Raw genomic sequence first — 16,820 nt, forward strand, 5'->3', positions numbered from 1 at the left:
GCCTAGCCATGCATCCCAAATCTCTGACAAGTTCTGATTCCCTTGATAAGTGTAAGCAGGGACTTGGGAGATGAACCATTTACAGGTTACCTGTGTCCGGTAGAGACATAGATTATAGTGTCCGAGTTGCCTAGACACGGTAAGGCTTTATTTAGTTTAATGTCTACTAAAAAAAGCAATTACTGGAAAATGGAAATCAAGATTTAAGTAACTGTAATTAAAACACTAAATATTGTAAAGGAGGTAAAAGAACTGGAGTTGCGATGGTTAGAAAAGGGAAGGAGCAAATTTCATAGAAATAAATGGAATCACTGGGAACAATTTTCTGACAGTATTGTTCAGGAAGAGGAGTGAGGTTAATGGAAAGCCTAAAATTGAGCAACTTATCCAATATCAGAATGAATGAAAATTGTAGGGATGGAGTGGGGTGGGCAACAGCTCGGCTTCCCTGAGCTAGGTGAGAGCTCTACATGTCATTTGTTTCTGCTTGGAGAAGGCCTTTTGACCTGTCATCTCTCCCAGCAGTTAAAGTTGGGTGGTAGGGTGGTAGGGTGAAGGCCAGTGTGCTGGTCCTACAGAGTGATGTACCCATCCATTTTAGTAGGATTCTCTTGGACTAACCTTTGCTGCCTTATCTGGAGAAGAAGCATGAGTTTGTAGTCCCTCAAACATCTCTTGTTTACTGAATCAGGAGGGTGATCCCTGCCTGATATAGGGTAAGACAGCTTGGCCACTGTAGATGGGATATAAGCACAACCGCATGTGTCCCCATTGATACATACCTATCTGCTTCACACCACCCAAATTGAGTGAGCTGACAAAAGCTGATCAAACTCATTTTCTCCCAGCCTAGTCTCTCAAACTCCTGTGCTGCTAATCGAACATGGGTCATCTGGTCCATAGTCATGGCTTTGTCTGTCTGCATTATGGGACTTAGATGGATGTTTCTCTTTCTTGTGCTGTTGTGAACTACATTGTGTCTTGTACTTATTTTTTGTTTGTTGGTCTTCACAGTGCACTGAAACTTCAGACTGAATTAAGAGAGTTCTGAAAACTGACATGAGAGTTAAGGCTACATGTGGCTAATAAGCATAAGCCTAGTATTCTAAGGGTTGATTCTCCTCGACTTTAGTTTGTCTTCTGTGTGACTCTGAGCAAGTCACATAAGAAGACAGTTTTCCTGGGGCATTCCTGAAAAGTGGTTTGTGCTTTGTGGGTTTATCTGGTTGACAGATTGGTAAAATAAAAAATAAAAACATTCATTCTGTGGCATGTGTATCAATGATACCTGCAGTCTGCTGTCAGTGTGTATGGACTGTGGCTGTATTAATTTGTAGGGTATTGAGTTTGAACTAAGTTATTTTTTTGGTTGAAGAGATGGCTGTTTCAGCTGAGACTGTTCAGTGTGATTCACGGTATTGTACATTCTCTAGTTCAACAGTAAGTGACTTAAATGTAGTAAAACTTTATGTTGGCAGCAATTAATATTTATTACTGATTCACGGTATTGTACATTCTCTAGTTCAACAGTAAGTGACTTAAATGTAGTAAAACTTTATGTTGGCAGCAATTAATATTTATTACTGTTATTTTAATCTAATTCCTGTGCTGACAAATGAGTGGGGTATAACTATAAGGCAGGAGATCAACAATGAATGTTGTGATAGAAAAATGTGTATAAAATCTCTGTTGGAAAAATAAATATTTATTATCTTTAATTATTTTTAACTACAGGCATGTTACGGATGGTGTCAGCAGTTCTTCAGTATGGAAATATCGTCTTTAAGAAAGAAAGAAACACAGATCAAGCCTCCATGCCTGACAACACAGGTAAATAAAACTGTCTTTCATATGAAGCTGGAAAAGGTAATGCAAACTAGTGGAAGCCTGGGATGCATCTTACATTATTAGTGTTCTGGGCATTATCTGTAAGTGAAAAGAGCAGCTTACTTTGTAGTAGTGTAAAATAAATCTTTATAGGTTTATAGATGAATACTAGGCTAACTGCTGTGAAGGGTCATTTTAAGCATAGCCAATAAACTAACACAAGAATCAAACCTTGTACCTTATGCCTGTGAGGTGAAGACTAACTATTGTGCCAAACCCATTGTGGGAAAGAGAGTTTCTAAGCAGTTACACCTGTGGTTCTAGTCTAAGTCATAATCAGTGGATGGAATCTGTGTGAAGGACCGTGGCATAACCTTTAGTCCAAGTTACTAGTACAGTAGCTGGGGCTCTGCATCACTGAAGATCCAAATTCAGGGCTGGGTTTGAGGTTAAGACAAATGGGACAGTATTCTAGAGGTAGCTGCCTTTTGCAGGAAAGGCAGGGGCTTACATTGTTGGTGCTACACTGTTCCCCACTTCAAGAAGAAACAGTTGACCAGGACAGCACTGTCATGGGATCACAGAACTAAATGCATCACCATCACTTTATACGACACTGCATTTCCCCCTTCTCCTTCCCCTTCCCAACACAGAAGTGGAGAAGAAAATGCAGCCAAGACAGGGAAAATATATATAATGAATGTATAACTTATGAATTGATTGAACTGGTGGCAGCAGAGGACTTTATACCGAAAAGCTGAAGAGCTTTGTAGACTGGGGAAGAACGGTGATTGGAATAGATGCTAGAGGAAACAGGAAGCAGCTAATGACAAACCCCTGCCAAACTAAAACAAAAAATTGTGGAACCACATCTTTTACCTTGTAACTTAAGGAGTAGGATGGGTTTTCTTTTGTAATTTGTGACCATGCAAGGTGCCGCATAATTTTACAGATATTACCTAAGTGGGAGTCTTCTTTTCTTGAGATGCAGCAACTTTCATAGTTGATATAAGAGAGTGCAGGGAGATAGCCCCTTATATGACAGAATGGTGGGCTTTGTCTCCCACAGAAAATTAACTTTTAGATTCTGTTTTAGTCCATTTTCATTTGGAAATAAAATTCAAAGTGTTATTGGTTGGGTATCCCAAATCCTCAAACTATTGGCTAGCCTTTTTTTGAGGACATGCTTTCCTCAGCATTAAAGGAGAGATCTGAAGTAGTTAACTTCATTTGGTCGGCAACCTGTGGGTATCGGATCCGATTTGGATCTGAGCCGGCAGCTTTCCAAGCTTACAGATCCGAGCTCCAAGCTCCTTCCCTTACCCACAATGCCCTGCTACCTCCTTATAACCCTCAGATCTCGTTTGCCGCGGCTTATGATAGCTTCTCAGAACGAGCTCCGAGTTGGTTTGTGAGTAAAATTAACAAAAGAATTCAAATATCTTTTATTTTTCCTATCTTTCCCTTGTACGTTTCTGTGTGTGTGAACCCCGGGTAGTTTCTCGTTAGTGGTTCTTATATTTAGTGTCTGTTAATCTAATTGTTTAGTCAGCTAGTTCCCCTCCCCCACTAGAGTGTGTGAAGGTGTGTGCTGTTTTCCTTTTTCTTATGAATAACAACCAGAACTGAGAAAAACACACTTTATAATAGCAAAGCTTTCGGATAAAATCCTTCCTCAATACTAATACAAACAAATCTAAAAACCAAATGGTTTAAATACAGGTCACTGAAGTCACATGACCAGCAGTCCAAAAATCATGTGACCACAAGTATATAAAACAAATCATTAAAATTAGAAAAATTAGAAAAAACATAACATTATCGCAACCTAGTATGTTGCAATTTAACAAGAACAGGTTTCAAGGTAATCATATTATTTAAACCTGGAAAATGGTCAGAGTTCAACCTAAGAATCCATTCATACTCTTTTAATTCAAGTAAATTACCACTATCACCACCTCTGGCAGGAGGCCGTATTACATCAATAACTCTAAAGGAGAATCTATGTTCAGTACCTGAATCAACTATGTGCTTATACAAGGCATTACTGTCGATGGCCCTTCTAATCACCGATTTGTGTTCAATGATGCGTTCTTTTAGCTTTCTAGTGGTCTTACCCACATAGAATGCAGTACATTTCACGCAATTAGCTAAGTACACCACATTAGATGCAACACAAGTGGTAGAAACATTAAACTGATAAACTTTACCACTAATAGGATGTTTGAACTTATCACTGCAACCAACCACAATATCAGAACAGCAAGAACAATTCAAACAGCTTAGTGGTAAAAGTCCTCTCTACAGGCCTGAAAAAATCTTTGTAACATAACATATTCTTCAAGGACTTCATATTTCTATATGAGAAAAAAGGCCTGTCACCAAGAATGTCTTTAATCTCACTAGAGGCCATTAGTACAACCCAATTCCTCTGTATTATTTGTTTTACAAAACAAGTCAAGGTATTATAACTAGTAAGATACCTAGTGCATACTTTTGAACATTCTAGGTTAACAGAACCAACATCATCCCCAAGAAAAATCGGCTTCAATATTGTCTTCCTATTAACTAAAACTTTATTTTTTAAATCTAAAACTAGTTTAGAATCATAACCACTATCCAGAAACTCTTTGGACATCTCATCCAACTGTAAATTAAATGTAGCATCATCAGTATTTAATCTACTAACTCTATTAAACTGTGAAGTAACAATCCCCTTAAAGACATGTGGGGCATGCATGCTGGAATACTTAATGTATCTATCAGAGTTTATCTCCTTTTTGTGAATACTGGTATGGATAGAACCCTCGCGTAGTTGTATCTTAACATCCAAGAAATTAATCTCACTATCAGAGGCATCCATCTTAAATTTCAAGAAACTGGTGGTTGCATTTAAATAATGAACAAATTAATTCAACTGTGAAAGGGAACCTTTCCAAACCATAAAACAATCATCAACGAAACGTTGATAAAAACATATATTACTTACAAAAGAATTATCCAAATTATAAATATAAGCTTTCTCCCATTGGTATAATACCAAGTTGGCATAAGTGTTAGCCACAGAAGTACCCATGGCTACACCAGTGAGTTGCAAATATAAGCATTCATCAAACAGAAAAATATTGTTCCTCAAAACTACATCTAGAAGAGAACAAATATTCTCAACAGATCTATTCACAAGAGAAGATTGGGAGATCAAAATTGTCTGATAGACTCAATACCAAAATCATGCGGTATTACAGTAAAAAGGGATGCTATATCAAGCGTTACAAACAAATACTCACTTTGTCGACAGGAACCACCAATACTATTAAACCAAACACGCAGTTTACAAAGGAAATCAGATGTATCTCTTAGCACAGAAGTGCATTTAGGTAAATATAGTTGCAATTGTGTTTGCAAATATATAGATATAGGTTCGGTGATCCACCCCCCTCCCGATACAGTTGGTCTCATGGGGGGGTTGGTCACCGACTTGTGTATCTTAGGCAGCCCATAGAGACAAGGAATAACTGGACAAGAAACAGTAAAAAAATGAAATAAATCCAGAGTAATATCACCACTAATTTGCAAATCATAGATCATCATATTGACATAACTAATACATCTTTTAACATCTATTGATGTAATACGTTTAAAAGCCTCAACATCATTCAGTAGAACAGAAACTAAAGATATATACTTAGGCCGATCCATAAGGACTACAGCCCCACCTTTATCGGCTTGTTTAATCACTAAATCTTTGCTCGCCTGTAGACTTTTGAGCGCTTGATACTCATCAAATGTTAAATTAAAGCGAGAAAATCTCAGAATATTGCAGTCAGAATACAACATTCTTAATTCCCTCTCACACAAATCATGAAATGCTGTAACCACAGGCATACTAGAAGGTATAAAGGTACCACGCCGTTTACATGAAACTCCATTAACGACAGAGTTACCAAACAAAACCTTTAAATTTACATTTCTAATGAAAATCTTAAGGTCTGTGAGCACAGTCACTAGATCACCCTTCGCTGTAGGAATAAAATTAAGCCCTTTATGTAGTACTGAACAAAGATGGCCTGCACCTGTCTGCTGTGGGCTTCCAAATTTTGGCTGAAACTTTATTCAGCCACTTAGAGCATTTTTAGGCAATGCCAAAGTGACAAACCTACCAGCATAGCAAATAAAACCCAAAGGAACCTAAAGGTGTTATTGCTTAATGCTGGGAGCCTTTACAGAAAACTGAACATCCTACAAGCTGTCCTCACTCTGGTGAATATAGACATGTTTGCCATTAAAGAGACATGCTTTAAAGCCACAGAAAGTATTGCAAGGCTACAGTGCCTTCCGCACATTTAGACCTTCAGCTGCAGTACTAAAGCAATGGATGAGGGAAATCAGTATTTGCCACATATCTACACATTACAAAGGCATTCAGAAGTGTCCTTCAGTAAAGGTGGAGGAGGTTTGATCTACATTAGCAACAAATATACCTCAAGGTTGGTTAAACAGGATGATAAGCTGGAGTTCATCCACATTCAGATCACTTAGATAGACTCCCTTACCATATCTTAGCAAGGTATTGATCACCATCTATATCAGAAGAATTCCACAGCTGTTGTGTAGACCTACTGAAAGCACTCTCCATTCAACCAATCATTCTATTCATGTGAGACTTTAATCTCTCTATAAACTGGGAAATGTGCACTCTCTCCAACTTGAAAGCAAGTTTCCTGGACTTTATTAACACAAATGCCCTGGCTCAGTTAGTGTGCACTTTAACCAGAGGTTCGAACATACTGGACCTAGTTCTCACCTATATAGAAGAGTGCTGCCCACCCCCATCCCCTGTGTTATGCTGTCACTGATCAGGTTGCATCACAAAGCTGTCTTATTCAAAATAAAAATCAACTTAGAAAACCCAGCAAAAACAGCATCCTATTAAGTGATAGTTTGTCAAAAAGCATCCTGTCTAACCTACAATTCACAACAGCCTGTACAGAATTATTTATAGAAACACTGTATAAACAAGTAAATGGCTGCATAGAGGCTGCTGTACCTGCCAGAAGTTAGCCCAAAACAAACCACAAAACTAACGAAACTGGTGGAATCCTAATTTTAACAGGGTATATGGCAAAAGGAAAAAAAGTCATGGCCAATTTTAGAAAGAGTGACTTTCATAATGACAAGAGCACATTACATAAACTAAACAGGAAGCTAAGAGGACTCATTAAATCCAGCAAGGCCAATTACAAAGGTCAAGGTAGCTTCTCAGGCTAGAAACAACCACAAGGCCTTCTACAGCTGTCCCCGAAACCTCCGATTACATGCAACAGTGTGCATAACTGGTAGTAAATGGTACCACCTTCACTGAGCAGAGGGACATAAATTATCTGCTGGCCAACAAGTTCAACTGAAACTTCACTCCACCCCACTCTCCCCCCCTCCAGCAACCTTCGTGAAATCTGTACAAGCTAATCCCCCAAGCTGTCAGCAGGGAACAGGTCATAGCAGCGCTCATAAAGGATAAAAATACAGTCTCAGTGGGGCTGGACACTGTCTTAGGTTGCCTCTTAAATGTTCTGAAACCTGACCTATCAGGACCACTTGAGTCACTTTTCAACTAAAGCCTCAAAACAGGCTATATACCAAGTGAATGAGGATGGCAGAGGTTATCCCCCGTCACAAGGGTGGACCATTAACTGACCCTGGCAACTACAGGCCCATTAGTCTGACTAGTTTAATATGCAGAACCATGGAAGAAATTGTCATGGAATTGATCAACTAAGACAATGGCAACCTACAGACACTGGACCCATCCCAGGTTGGTTTTGTCAAAGGAAGGTCATTTTTAATTAACCTGATAGACTTCTTTAAGAAGGTAACCAAGGCAATGGATGAAGGGGAAATAATGCATACCTCCTACCTAGACTTGGCTAAGGCATTCACTACAATATCCCACTCAGGCACTGTGGACAGACTCACCGAAATAAGCATAAATTGTATTAATAATTCACTGGATTGCCAGCTGGTTTACTGATAGAACCCAAAAATCAGGATAGATGAAACCCCCTCCACCAAGAGGCAGGTCATCAGCGGAGTACCACAGGGCTACATGCTGGGCCCACTCCTCTTTGGCATTTATTTCTCAGAAGTCAAAGGTAATGTGAAGGGCCTTTTTCTCAGCAAGTTGTCATAAATTCTCCCATTGACACTAACATCTTGCAAGAGGATCTAGCGTAGACAAATGACTGGTGATAAAGCCACAGTTAAAACTTCAGTCCAAAAAAGTGCATTATAGGGCCTTTTGGGATGACATCCACCCAAGCAAAAGATGCCCCTAAGAGTTGACACAGTAGTTAGAGATCTGGAAACATATGTAGACAGTAATTTGGCCTTTGATCAACATGTACAACAAGGTAGTAAGAAAGTCATTCTATGTCACCCAAAATTATAATTAAGAGTATGGCATCCGGGTCCAAGGAAGTCATAGTACCACTCTACTCAGTCCTTATCAGACCCACTATTGAGTACAATATTCCCTGATCAGGTACAGTGCACCTGACTAGGTATATTCAACAGTTGGAAGGCCCACAGAGGTTAATTGCCAAGAGAATCCATGGTTTTAACACATTGTCCTATGTAGATCACCTTAGAGCCCTGTCTCCATTACTAGTTGTTGAGAGGCAATCTCTGCTTGTCCTTAGATCCAACTCTGATGTAGCTTTTGCACATCTGCAAAATGAGCAGCACCAGAAACACAAGATTCAGGGATTTAAACCTTGCTTGCGACATAGATTGAGCATGCTGGTGAAACAGATGTGTCACAAAGACTCCCCATGCTCTGGAATAGGCTCCCAGTCCATGTGAAGCAGAGTCATTCCTGAATCCTATTTAAACATAATCCAGACCATTGAATGGGAAATTGTAAATTCATCTCCAGGCTAGCCCCCATGTCTCTTCTAGACAGAGGCTGACAGTAAACAGTCCCTAACTGTTATTGGATGAGTAATTATACATTCAGTCCCAGGCTGGCTGCTGTTTCTCTTATAGACAGCGGCCAATGTTAAACACCCCCCCCCCCACCATTTAGCAACCTTCTAACTAACGTACCCTTCCTAATGAACATACCCCTCCTAACAAATATCCCCCACCAATTAAGACTCATGTGTTACAAGGGAAAACAATTAGTTTAGGTTGTGTGGCTAGGCTTATAGAGGCCCTGGTGGTTGTTAGCCTAGTATATACCTATGCAACTCTTTGGATATCAAACTGGCTCAGAAATAGAACTCAGGAAGTTAGGGTGGCTGGCTGTACCTCCTCCAGAAAATGATTCACTAATGGTGTACCCCAGGGTTCAGTCCTTAGGCTACTCCTCTTTATCATTTACCTCCCTGACGTCAAAGCAGATATTAATGGTTTATGACTGACTAAGTTAACAGGCAGACGTATACTTGGTGCCATCATAAATTCCCCTGGTAGACTCTAAAATACTGCAATATGGTCTTTCTCAAACAAGTAGGTTATCTCAAAACCATGGAAATGCCTTAAAATATGTAAGTGTATCCTCCGGCAAGCATGACTTCCCTTGCAACTGTCACATTGACAACACACCCCTGAAAGTTGATATCCTAGTCAGGGATCCGGGAACCTAAGCTGAAAATGAACTGTCCTTTGATTGCCATTTAATAAGCAAGTGTTTTTTCTTTGTGCAGCTTATATCTAAAGGTGTAGTGCTCAGGTCTAAGGATGTAATCATTCCACTGTACTCAGCTCTCATCAGTCCGATCATTGAATATAATACTCCATTCAAAATATACCTGTCCAAACATTTGCCATAACTGGAGTTACTACAAAGCTTTCTCACTAAAAAAATAAATAAATCAATGGCCTAAAACACAAAAGCTGTAGCAACTTCTGTCTTGCTTATAGAGCCTCATCAGACCCTATCCTGTCACCCTTGTTGCACATTTGGAAGTCCACTGGTAGCATGAACACCCCTTCAATGGATGTCAGTCTCTTGCAACACAAATAGAACATGTTGGTGGGATAGATATCTATGAGGAACCGTCTTCAACTCCACTTTAAGAAAAGTACTTCTGTTACTCTTTTCAAGCATAATTTGGATGAATGGATGGGAAACCACAAAGTCACCCACCAGTTTATCATGAATAGGGGCAACAAGTAAATGTTCCAACATGTTCTTATTGTGGCTGCCTCTGGGTTATTCATATATAAAATATAAGGGCTAAAAACTGCAGTTGTGAGGAAATCATTCTGTGTTGTGCAACTCATAAACAAAAGTATAGCATCTAGGTCCAAGCAGGTCATTGTTCCACTGTATTTAGCATTTATAGCATTTATCAAATTTATTCATTGAGTACAGTGCCCCCTTTGGTATGTACCTACCCAGACACCCCCAACAAGTGGAATATCCCCAGAGGTCCCTCACTAAAAGAATACAGGGCATAAGTGACATATCCTTTGCAAACTGCCTCAAAGCCATATCACTGTATTCTGTTTCCTACAGGCTGTTGAGGGGAAAGACATTGCCAGATCCCACCCTAGTAGACCTCATGCATGTCCACAAAACAAACAATACCAGAATTACCCATTCTGAAGACTTAAACCTTTTCTGCGATATAAATAGTAATTGCTGGAGAGTCAGATATGTATCCTAGAGACTACCCCTTCTCTGGAACAGGCTCCTCATCCATGTGAAGAAGAGTTCTCCCTAACCCAATTCAAGTGCAACTTGAACAATTGGATGTGGAGCAGGAAATTCTTCTCTAGTTTGGCACCTATGTCTCTAATGGACACATGCACTCTGTAAATGGTTCGTCCCTTAGGCCCCTGCTTTTAAATGCTTCCTTTCCCAAGCCCCTGCTTTTGCTTGTCAAGGGTACCAGAACTTGTCAGATTTAGGATACATGGCTAGGCTTAAAAAGGCCCTAGTGGTCATCTTCCTAGTACACACCTATGAACCTGTGAACTTTAAGAATGCAAGGCTAGGCTTCCTAAGATCTTCACAGATTAATATAGCCTGGTAAGTACCTGTGAACCTATTTGCTCACATAGCTGTGGGTAGTGTAGCAAACGTAGCAGGTACCAGAGTGACTGCATGCCATCATGTCTGGCTTACCTCATGGATTTTCATCAGAATTACAAGGCATCAGGACTTCCAAGGTGGCTGCATATTGCGCAACAGCTTAACTTCAGCTTTCCCCGTCTGAGAACAGATGCTCAGAAAAAGGAGTGCTCTTCAATCTGTCTTTTTTTGGTGGAGGGGTTTGAGAGGGTAAAATTCAATTACTGGCTAGTAACTATATTGCCTGGATTGTAGCAAGAAAATTTTTTGGAAAACCCGAAATAAAATCAACCAGGGAGGGTGAAAATACTGTTTGGGGAGGATTCTGCAGCTGTTCAGTAAAAGGTAGTTCAAGCTTCAGCTGTGGTTCAAGAGAAGGCTTCCAGTAATTTAGAAGAAAAAATAAATCAAATGTACTCAGGTCATTAAAATAAATGACGACACGCTAAAGGACTATATCAACTCAAATAAAAGTCTGAAAATAATAGAAGATTTTTTAACTAGTTGTTCAGATGAACTGATAAAAACTGCAAACATCAGAGGCTGAAATGAAGAAAAAGCTGGCCAAGTATGAGGTTTCTCAAGAAAGGCTCTTTCAAAAATTAGTAGAGTTAGAAGACAGTGTATGCAGGGAAAACCTGGGATTTTCTGCAGTTCCAGAAAAACTGGAAGGAACAGACTATATTAATTTTATGAAAGTACAAATAAGCAACTGGATTTGTGTTCCTCAGCAAGATTTGTTAATTGAAAGGGCACATTGAGTGTATACTCTAAACCAGGCCATAAAAGACATCCAAGACCTATATCAGCAAAAATGCAATCATACTGACAAGAGTGTTTGTAGAAAATGATTATTTACTGTACATCCCAGGCTACATCCTACATGGGCTCCAACAAGAATTAGCAACACCACTGGGAACTCTTTTCAGTCTTAGTCTAAGCACCGACTTCATCCCAGCTAAATGGAAAATAGCCACCATTATTCCATTGCACAAAGGTGGTGCTTCCACTGACCCCAGGAACTATAAACCTATTAGCCTGACTAGCCTTATCTGCAAGATCATGGAACGAATCATTATCGACCTTAACAAAGATATAGGTAATCTCCAAACACTTGACCCTACTCAGTTTGTTTTTTTTCAAAGGGAGATCATGCCTGTTAAACCTGGTGGACATCTTTGAGACAGTCGTCAAGGCCCTGGGTGAGGGGAAATATGTACATACAGCCTACCTAGACTTAGCCGAGGCTTTGATACTATCCTTCACTCAGGCATCATTGACAAACTCACTCAGCTAGGTATCAGCCCATGTATCATTAGATGGGTCCCTAACTGGCTCACCGATAGAACACATATAGTCAAAATAGGTGACTCCACCTCCGACAGCAGACCTGTAACCAGTAGTGTTTCACAGGGATCAGTCCTGGGACCTCTACTGTTTGGAATCTAATTTTCCAAAGTACAAACAGAAACTAAAGGTTTGTGTCTGAGTAAGTTTGCTGATGACTGCAAACTGGGAGCAGTCATTGAATCTCCAAATGATATCAGCATCCTACAAGAGGGTTTTACCCAAACAAATGAAATCATGGCCTTAACCTCAATGCAAAAAATGTATTATCATCCCTTTTGGTAAGAGTGATGTTCCTGCTAACTACCACATCAATAGCAACACCCTAAATATGCACTCAGTTGTGAGAGACCTGGTCACACATGTTGACAGCAGTCTTACCTTTGATCACCATGTCTCCATAGTGGTGAGAAGAGCATTTTGTATTGCTCATCTCATAAGTAAGGGCATTGCCTACAGAAAAAAAAGTTATAACCTCCCTGTACTACCAGGCCAGTATACGTACAACACCCCCTTTTGGTATATACCTTTCCAAGCACCTGCAGCAATTGGAGAAACCACATAGGTTCCTCATAAGGAAAATTCAAGGTCTTCAGCATCTGTCCTGTGTGGACTGTCTGAAATCACTGTCACTTTATTCCATTTCATACAGACTACTCAGTGGTGATCTCTGCCTTCATATAAGGCAATCTCTGATTCTGTCTTTTTGGAAATGCTACATATCCACAAGTCATATGGTACATGGGTTACTTGCTCTAAAGGCCTAAACCTGGTATGTGACTAATAGAACCTGCTGGAGAGAGAGATTTGTCACCCAGAGGTTGTCACACCTTTGGAACAGACTCCCACTTCATGTCAAACAGAGCACCTTTTTGGCCCTCTTCAAGCACAGTCTGGACGACTGGATGGGTAACCGTAAATTCTACCTGTGTCCCTCTTGGACATCGGCATTAGGTGCTGATTGTAGAAATAAGGGTAAAACTTGGCTAGGCTTGTAAGGGCCCCGGGGCCATTATCCTAGTAACTTCCTATGATCCAGGCAGAATAGAAGCAAATGTATCCCAGCAGTCTGGCAGAGCTGGTGAGGCAGGTGTATCCAGCTGCCTTCTGGTATGGAGGATAAAAGTAATTTTTGATTGCAGAGCATCTCAACGAAAAAGTTAGTCCATCAGTAAGGTTCATTGGGAAACTGCAAGTGAGATGTTTTCTAAAGGAAAATGCTTGAGAGACCTAAAAAAACACGAGTTCACTAGAAAAATCAGGAGTACTTTGGACTCGATCCAGAGTCTGTTGTTGGGAGATGGAGATGAACAGGAAGAAGACTAGTAACACTGAAATTAGTGAATAATGGGAGTCTGTAAAGCATGTGTGAAATATAGCTTTGCAAGAAAAAGTGGATGAAAAAGACTGGACTTTTGTTGATTTTGTTAAACTTGTGGGTGGACTGTAAAGTATATACCGCACTTTGTTATTAATGTTTAGAAGGACACTAAAAGGAAAAAAGTAAATATAAGTAAAAATGTTGTTCTTATTAGCATTTGTACAAATCATTTCATGATATAAACTGCATATTATATATACTGAAGCAGTTTTGTGTAGTGTGTAGTCAGTGATATGTTAAATGTGGGGGGGGGGGGAGTCTTTTCTGTGATTGATGTATATGTTAAAGATATTAAAGTAAATAAGTGCTTTTTTAGTTGTACAAATTTTAGGCTATATAGTATAACAGGAGATGAAAGTCTGAACAAAAGTAAGTTTAATGTTAATATGTTGTGATCTTGGGTTGCTGGGGTGGGGGTGGGATGTAAAAGTTTACTGATTATGGTATATGTAAAATTAAGATATTTTCTTTTGTTTTTACAAAGGTGAATGTCCAGATTAATGCCTTTGAATTAAGCTGTAAACAAATGTTTTTTGTAAGCAAATACACTTTAAAATAAGGTAAAATAATGAAAGCCATGAAAAATGCTAACTGCAAAGATATTAGCATGCCTTTTTTCCATTAGCAAATGTTCCGTGTGAGTCAAGAAATCTGCAGCTGAAGGCAGCTGTACATTCTGTTCTGATAGAAATTTACAAAGATTTGTTCTGATTGAAATTTAAAACGATTCATTACTGAGTACTTCTCCACGGAGAGGGAGGTCATCTGGTTCAAGCAATTAATGAGAGTTCCAAGCATTCTTTGCTGAGGGAAATGTAAAATTTAAAGATACTATGTCAATCAGTTCAGTGAAAAAATAGTTTGTAATTATGGGAAGTGTGTAAGAGATAGCAGTCTCCCTGTCAGTGGTAATTCTTTAATGCATTTAATAGAATGATGTACAATTTAGTTTTATTTAAAGATAGCCAGTGCAGTTTTTCTTAGTGCTAAAAGTTAATGTTGTCTGAAAACATGTAAGCCATTTTTCACATCTGAGAGGAGAATAGAGGTAAGAAAAGAACAGACAGCAGTCAGTGTAAGTGGAAACACAAGTTGTAGAATTTGCTTTAGCATGGATAACCTTAATTCTGATGTTGTCAATCTTCATTCATTCTTGATGAATGGGACTCTGTTCTGACCCTTCGGAACCAGCTCGGCCATGATACAGCTCACGCCAGCCAAAAAACACTCGAGCTAAGACTCTACCCATAATGCCTCTCTCTCCATTACCTCAGATCTCGTTTGCCACTCTGATAACAAGACACGTCAGCCGATACTCTCCAGCTAAGTGCTGCAATTTGATCAATATTTCTATATACATTCTCTATATTATAGAATAATGTATTCCCTTTTCTATTGCGTTATTTAGTGTGGTGTGTTTGTGTCTAAATCAGCTCTACCCTTTTTACCTAACGGTATTCTTTATTGCCATCATTGGTAATTTTTCCTTTCCCCCCTTCCCTTTTACCTCTTGGCAATCTCTTTGATACCATCACTGGTATTTTCTCTTTCCGATTACTTTTGTAGGTATTTCTCCCTACCATTGTTGGTAAGTTTTTCTTTCCTGTCCTTTACGGGTATGAGTGTGCGTGATCTCTTTAAAATGTCGGAGAGGCAAAAAGGCACATCTGGCTTTAAGCAGTGCCAAAATTGTGAAAGAAAGATAACCCAACTCTGACGGGCATCTTTTGTGTGTATATTGCTTGGGTGCGCCCCATCTAGAAACTAATTGTAAGATTTGCCAAGGTTTTAGTTCTAGAACCTTGGCAGAGCACCAAAATAAGTTGATTTTAAAGGGGTTATTAAAATCCTCCTTTGAAGAAGCCCCTCTCTAAGCCAGAGTCTTTAAATTTGAACAGAAAAAGAGAAGTCATTCAGTGCTAAGCTCACCATTGGCACTGGACTGCAAAAGGCATAAGTCTCTGGTTTCTTCAATCTCTTCGGAACTGAAGAGTAAGGTCCCAAAACTTGTGAAACAGCCTTTGGCAGTGATAATCACGACCCCCTCAGTACTGACAGTTTCTGCACTGATCTTGATAACCTCTGCACAAACAGCCTCATCGACACCGACCTTGACAGTCTCGGCACTGACAGTTTTGTTGGTGCCGGTATCTATGACCTTCCATTCGGTTCCGACTTCTCCATCTGCTCTGCAGCATACGGTGCCAAAGCTCGAAGCATTCATACCTCCCAGAATAAGCTACTCCCCTTCTATAGACCCCTTTTTTTGGTTCAACTCCCAAGGCCATTTGTGGATAGGTCTGAGTCTCCCTTGGGGATGACAGTCTTATCAACCAGAAGTCTTTCTGAGATAGACTCAGTGAGATTAGTGGATCAGCTGTTGGCGGCCAGGGGTCTTCTCGCACCAGCTCAGACCTCACTTCCTCTCGGAGTTGAGGTCTATTCTCCCAGGACTCCTACTTGTCTTCCTCCTCCGATCTTCCTTTTTGGTTTGGAGCCCTGCACTTCGATACCCCAATTCCAGCTGCTATGATACCGACAGAAGCTCCTTCTTCGGTACCTGGATTGGCTGTGATGTCTTCGGCTCCCTCGGAACAGATAGACATTCGGGGCCGTAGTTTGGCTGTCAGTTCGGAGGGCTCTGGTACAGTACCAATTGTATGTTCTTCCTCTTGGAACCCTGGCAGTTTCAGACTCTTCCCCAGCTCCTGTTTTGGAGGGCGGTCCTTCAAAGCGGGGTGTGACCCTTGTTCCGAGGTTGTCTTTCTCGGTTCCGATTTCCCATTCATCTTTAGGTGGGCCTTCCTTCCAGATCGTGGAGAAAGCTTTAGCCTTGGCGGGCTCTCAGCTGGCGCCTTCTACTTTGGAGTGTCACATATTTGTACCTTCTGTACTGCAGCTGTTAGCATGTCTCACGTCGGGACAGCAGGCACTAAAATGGCAAGATGTCCCTGTTAAGGGCCCATCTTCTTCAGTGTCTTCCTTAGAGATTTCCACTGAGGAACCGCCCCATAAGAAGACTTACAAGAGGAAGCATCTAGATACTCCAGAAGAATCTGTCACAGAAGACACAGACTACAATGAAGGGGAGGGTCCCCCCCCCCACTCACCCCCTGAAGATGTGTAATTTGGAGACATCCTGGAAATCTTAAAACAGAGGGGTGATTGGAAGTCCACAAACCCATCCTC

General features: G+C 40.2%; 1 protein-coding gene across 4 annotated transcripts in view; it reads left to right on the plus strand.

Annotated features, from left to right (window-relative positions):
* LOC122809252 (myosin-10-like) overlaps positions 1–16,820 on the plus strand; it is a 3,714,157-nt gene that overhangs the window by 1,486,206 nt on the left and 2,211,131 nt on the right. For all 4 annotated transcript variants that reach the window (XM_044080584.1, XM_044080595.1, XM_044080606.1 and 1 more), the window contains one exon: positions 1,735–1,830. In XM_044080584.1, the coding sequence (XP_043936519.1) occupies positions 1,735–1,830 (96 nt within the window). The remainder of the gene's footprint in view (positions 1–1,734; positions 1,831–16,820) is intronic.

The sequence above is a fragment of the Protopterus annectens genome, chromosome 1.part1 (assembly GCF_019279795.1).
Source record: "Protopterus annectens isolate FY-2018-M chromosome 1.part1, PAN1.0, whole genome shotgun sequence".
Lineage (NCBI taxonomy): Eukaryota > Metazoa > Chordata > Ceratodontiformes > Protopteridae > Protopterus > Protopterus annectens.